This window comes from Narcine bancroftii, chromosome 12 (genome assembly GCF_036971445.1).
Source record: "Narcine bancroftii isolate sNarBan1 chromosome 12, sNarBan1.hap1, whole genome shotgun sequence".
NCBI classification, from domain to species: domain Eukaryota; kingdom Metazoa; phylum Chordata; class Chondrichthyes; order Torpediniformes; family Narcinidae; genus Narcine; species Narcine bancroftii.
This window is the reverse complement of record NC_091480.1, coordinates 43043915-43049644: the sequence shown is the minus strand read 5'-3', so window position 1 is coordinate 43049644 and position 5730 is coordinate 43043915. Positions and strand designations below refer to the sequence as shown.

Genomic DNA, 5730 nt, shown 5'->3' with positions numbered 1-5730 from the left:
ATGATGGTGATGTTGAGGAAGATAGTGATGATAGTGACAATGGTGAAGATGGTGATGGTGATGATAACGATGATGGTGATTATGGTGATGAGGATCATGATGATGATGATGGTGACAATGGTGATGATGGTTATGATGGTATTGATGGTGATGTTGATGGTGACGATGATGATGATGGTGATGGTGATGATAATGGAGATGAATTTTATGATGGAGAAGATGTTGATGATGATGATGATGGCGATGATGATGATGGTGACGATTTTGATTATGGTGATGATGGTGCTGATGTTGCTAACGGTGATGGTGATGATGATGCAGATGATGTTGATGATGGTTAAGATGTAGAAGATGGTGATGATGGCGATAATGTTGAAAATAATGATGACGATGGTGCTGACCAAGGTGATGATGGTGATGAGGATGAAAATGGTGACGATGGTGATGATGGTGATGATGGTGACAATGATGGTGAAGATCGTGATGTTTGTTATGATGGTAATCATGGTGATGATGGTGATGTTGATGATGATGGTGATGATGGAGATAATGATGGTGATGATGATGACGATGGTGATGATGGTGATGCTGGTGATTATGATGGTGATTATGGTGATAATGGTAATCATGATGATAATGCTGATGATTGTGATGATGATGGTGATGATGGTGACGATGGTGATGATGGTGCCGATGGTGGCAATGGTAATGATGATTATGATGGTGATGATGGTGATGATGATTGTGCCGATAGTGATGATGGTGACAATGGTGATGATGCTGATGATTGTGATAATGGTGATGATGATGTTGATAATCGTGATGATGATGATGATGATGGTGACAATGGTAATGATGGTGATGATGGTTATGATGGTGACAATGATGGTGAAGATCGTGATGTTTGTTATGATGGTAATCATAGTGATGATGGAGATGATGATGATGATGATTGTGATGATGGTGATGATGAGGAAGATAGTGATGATAGTGACAATGGTGAAGATGGTGATAGTGATGATAATGATGATGGTGATTATGGTGATGAGCATCATGATGATGATGATGCTGACAATGGTGATGATGGTTATGATGGTATTGATGGTGATGTTGATGGTGATGACGGTGATGGTGATGATGATGGAGATGATGTTGATGATGGTGAAGATGTTGAAGATGGTGATGATGGCGATAATGTTGAAGATAATGTTGATGATGGTGGTGACCAAGGTGATGATGGTGATGAGGATGAAAATGTTGACGATGGTGATTATGGTGATGATGGTGACAATGATGGTGAAGATCGTGATATTGGTTATGATGGTGATCATGGTGATGATGGTGATGTTGATGATGATGGTGATGATGGTGATAATGATGGTGATGATGATGATGGTGTTGATGGTGATAAAGTTGACGATGATAATTGTGATTATGATGTGGATTATGACGATGGAGATGATGGTTATCATGGTGACGATGATGGTGACGATGGTGATGATGATGGTGACGATGGTGATGATGGTGATGATGGTGACCATGGTGATTATGGTGATTATATTGATGTGGTGAAGAGTTTTATGATGTTGACAATGTTGACGATGTTTATGATGGTTACAATGATGGTGATGATGGTAATGATGGTGATTATGTTGAATTGACGTTTCTCATGATGGTGATGATCGTGATGATGGTGATGATGATGGTGACGATGGTGATGATAGTTATGATGGTGACAATGATGGTGAAGATCGTGATGTTTGTTATGATGGTAATCATGGTGATGATGGTGATGTTGATGATGATGGTGATGATGATGTGGATTATGACGATGGAGATGATGGTTATCATGGTGACAATGATGGTGACAATGGTGATGATGATGGTGATGATGGTGATGATGGAGATGTTGATGGTGATGATGGTTATGATGGTGATGCTGGTGATGCTGGTGATTATGATGGTAATGATGGTGATAATGGTAATCATGATGATAATGCTGATGAATGTGATGACGTTGGTGATGATGATGAAAATGTTTATTATGGTAATGATTTTGATGATGGGGCCAATGATGGTGATGGTGCTAATGATGATGATGTTGGTTATAGTGACAATGATGATGTTGGTGATGATAGCGATGATGGTGATGATAGTTATGATGGTGATGATAGTTATGATGGTAATGATGTTGAAGATGGTGCCAATGATGCTGATGGTGGTGATAGTGAAAATGATGATGATAGTGATAATGACAATGATGTTTATGATGATGATGATGATGATGATGATGATGGTGACGATGATGAAAATGGTTATGATGGTAATGATGTTGAAGATGGTGCCAATGATGATGATGGTCATTATAGTGACAGTGGTGACAATGGTGATGTTGGTGAAAATGGTGATAATGGAGATGATGGTGATAATGGTTATGATGGTGATGATGTTGATGAATGTGCCAATGATGATGATGGTGGTTATAGTTATAGTGACATTGATGATGATGGTGATGATGGTGTTGATGGTGATAAAGGTGACAATGATGATTGTATTTATGATGTGGATTATGACGATGGAGATGATGGTTATCATGGTGACAATGATCGTGACGATGGTGATGATGATGGTGACGATGGTGATGATGGTGACGATGGTGGCAATGGTAATGATGATTATGATGGTGATGATGGTGATGATGATTGTGCCGATAGTGATGATGGTGACAATGGTGATGATGCTGATGATTGTGATAATGGTGATGATGATGTTGATAATCGTGATGATGATGATGATGATGGTGACAATGGTAATGATGGTGATGATGGTAATGATGGTGATTATGTTGAATTGACGATTCTCATGATGTTGATGATCGTGATGATGGTGATGATGATGGTGACGATGGTGATGATGGTTATGATGGTGACAATGATGGTGAAGATCGTGATGTTTGTTATGATGGTAATCATGGTGATGATGGAGATGATGATGATGATGATTGTGATGATGGTGATGATGAGGAAGATAGTGATGATAGTGACAATGGTGAAGATGGTGATAGTGATGATAATGATGATGGTGATTATGGTGATGAGCATCATGATGATGATGATGCTGACAATGGTGATGATGGTTATGATGGTATTGATGGTGATGTTGATGGTGATGATGGTGATGGTGATGATGATGGAGATGATGTTGATGATGGTGAAGATGTTGAAGATGGTGATGATGGCGATAATGTTGAAGATAATGTTGATGATGGTGGTGACCAAGGTGATGATGGTGATGAAAATGTTGACGATGGTGATTATGGTGATGATGGTGACAATGATGGTGAAGATCGTGATATTGGTTATGATGGTGCTCATGGTGATGATGGTGATGTTGATGATGATGGTGATGATGGTGATAATGATGGTGATGATGATGATGGTGTTGATGGTGATAAAGGTGACGATGATAATAGTGATTATGATGTGGATTATGACGATGGAGATGATGGTTATCATGGTGACGATGATCGTGACGATGGTGATGATGATGGTGACCATGGTGATTATGGTGATTATATTGATGTGGTGAAGAGTTTTATGATGTTGACAATGTTGACGATGTTTATGATGGTTACAATGATGGTGATGATGGTAATGATGGTGATTATGTTGAATTGACGTTTCTCATGATGGTGATGATCGTGATGATGGTGATGATGATGGTGACGATGGTGATGATGGTTATGATGGTGACAATGATGGTGAAGATCGTGATGTTTGTTATGATGGTAATCATGGTGATGATGGTGATGTTGATGATGATGGTGATGATGATGTGGATTATGACGATGGAGATGATGGTTATCATGGTGACAATGATGGTGACAATGGTGATGATAATGGTGATGATGGTGATGATGGTGATGATGGAGATGTTGATGGTGATGATGGTTATGATGGTGATGCTGGTGATGCTGGTGATTATGATGGTAATGATGGTGATAATGGTAATCATGATGATAATGCTGATGAATGTGATGATGTTGGTGATGATGATGAAAATGTTTATTATGGTAATGATTTTGATGATGGGGCCAATGATGGTGATGGTGCTAATGATGAAGATGTTGGTTATAGTGACAATGATGATGTTGGTGATGATAGCGATGATGGTGATGATAGTTATGATGGTGATGATAGTTATGATGGTAATGATGTTGAAGATGGTGCCAATGATGATGATGGTGGTGATAGTGAAAATGATGATGATAGTGATAATGACAATGATGTTTATGATGATGATGATGATGATGATGATGATGGTGACGATGATGAAAATGGTTATGATGGTAATGATGTTGAAGATGGTGCCAATGATGATGAAGGTCATTATAGTGACAGTGGTGACAATGGTGATGTTGGTGAAAATGGTGATAATGGAGATGATGGTGATAATGGTTATGATGGTGATGATGTTGATGAATGTGCCAATGATGATGATGGTGGTTATAGTTATAGTGACACTGATGATGATGGTGATGATGGTGTTGATGGTGATAAAGGTGACAATGATGATTGTATTTATGATGTGGATTATGACGATGGAGATGATGGTTATCATGGTGACAATGATCGTGACGATGGTGATGATGATGGTGACGATGGTGATGATGGTGATGATGGTGACCATGGTGATTATGGTGATTATGTTGATGTGGTGAAGAGTTTTATGATGTTGACAATGTTGACGATGGTTATGATGGTTACAATGATGGTGATGATGGTGATGATGGTGATTATGTTGAATTGACGATTCTCATGATGGTGATGATCGTGATGATGGTGATAAAGGTGACGATGATTGTGATTATGGTGACAATGATGGTGAGGATGGTGATGATGGTGAAGATGGTGACAATGCTAATGATGATGATGATGATGATGATGGTGATGATGATTGTGCCGATAGTGATGATGGTGACAATGGTGATGATGCTGATGATGAGGAAGATATTGATGATTGTGACAATGGTGAAGATGGTGATGGTGATGATAATGCTGATGTTGATTATGTTGATGAAGATTATGATGATGATGATAGTGATGATGATGGTGACGATGGTGATGATGGTAATGATGATGGTGATGATGTTGATAATGGTGATGGTGATGATGATGGAGATGAAGTTGATGTTGGAGAAGATGTTGTTGATGATGATTATGATGGTGATGATGATGATGGTGACGATTTTGATTATGGTGATGATGGTGCTGATGTTGCTAATGGTGATTGTGATGATGATGCAGATTATGTTGATGATGGTGAAGATGTTGAAGATGGTGATGATGGCGATGATGGTGACAATGATGGTGAACATCGTGATGTTTGTTATGATGTTGATCATGGTGATGATCGTGATGATGGTGATGATGATGGTGACGATGGTGATGATGGTTATGATGGTGACAATGATGGTGAAGATCGTGATGTTTGTTATGATGGTAATCATGGTGATGATGGTGATGTTGATGATGATGGTGATGATTGTGACAATGATTGTGATGATGATGACGATGGTGATGATTGTGATGCCGGTGATTATGATGGTGATGATGGTGATAATGGTAATCTTGATGATAATGCTGATGATTGTGATGATGATGGTGATGATGGTGACGATGGTGATGATGGTGACGATGGTGGCAATGGTAATGATGATTATGATGGTGA

At 39.0% G+C, this 5730-nt stretch overlaps 1 protein-coding gene across 1 annotated transcript in view; it reads left to right on the top strand.

The window, feature by feature from the left end:
* Positions 1-1661, top strand: part of LOC138746609 (dentin sialophosphoprotein-like) — a 41452-nt gene extending 39791 nt beyond the window's left edge. Inside the window, exons 7-10 of the mRNA XM_069904901.1 lie at positions 18-111; positions 343-771; positions 895-1086; positions 1168-1661. Of these exons, the coding sequence (XP_069761002.1) occupies positions 18-111; positions 343-771; positions 895-1086; positions 1168-1661 (1209 nt within the window). The remainder of the gene's footprint in view (positions 1-17; positions 112-342; positions 772-894; positions 1087-1167) is intronic.
* Positions 1662-5730: the final 4069 nt, after the last annotated feature.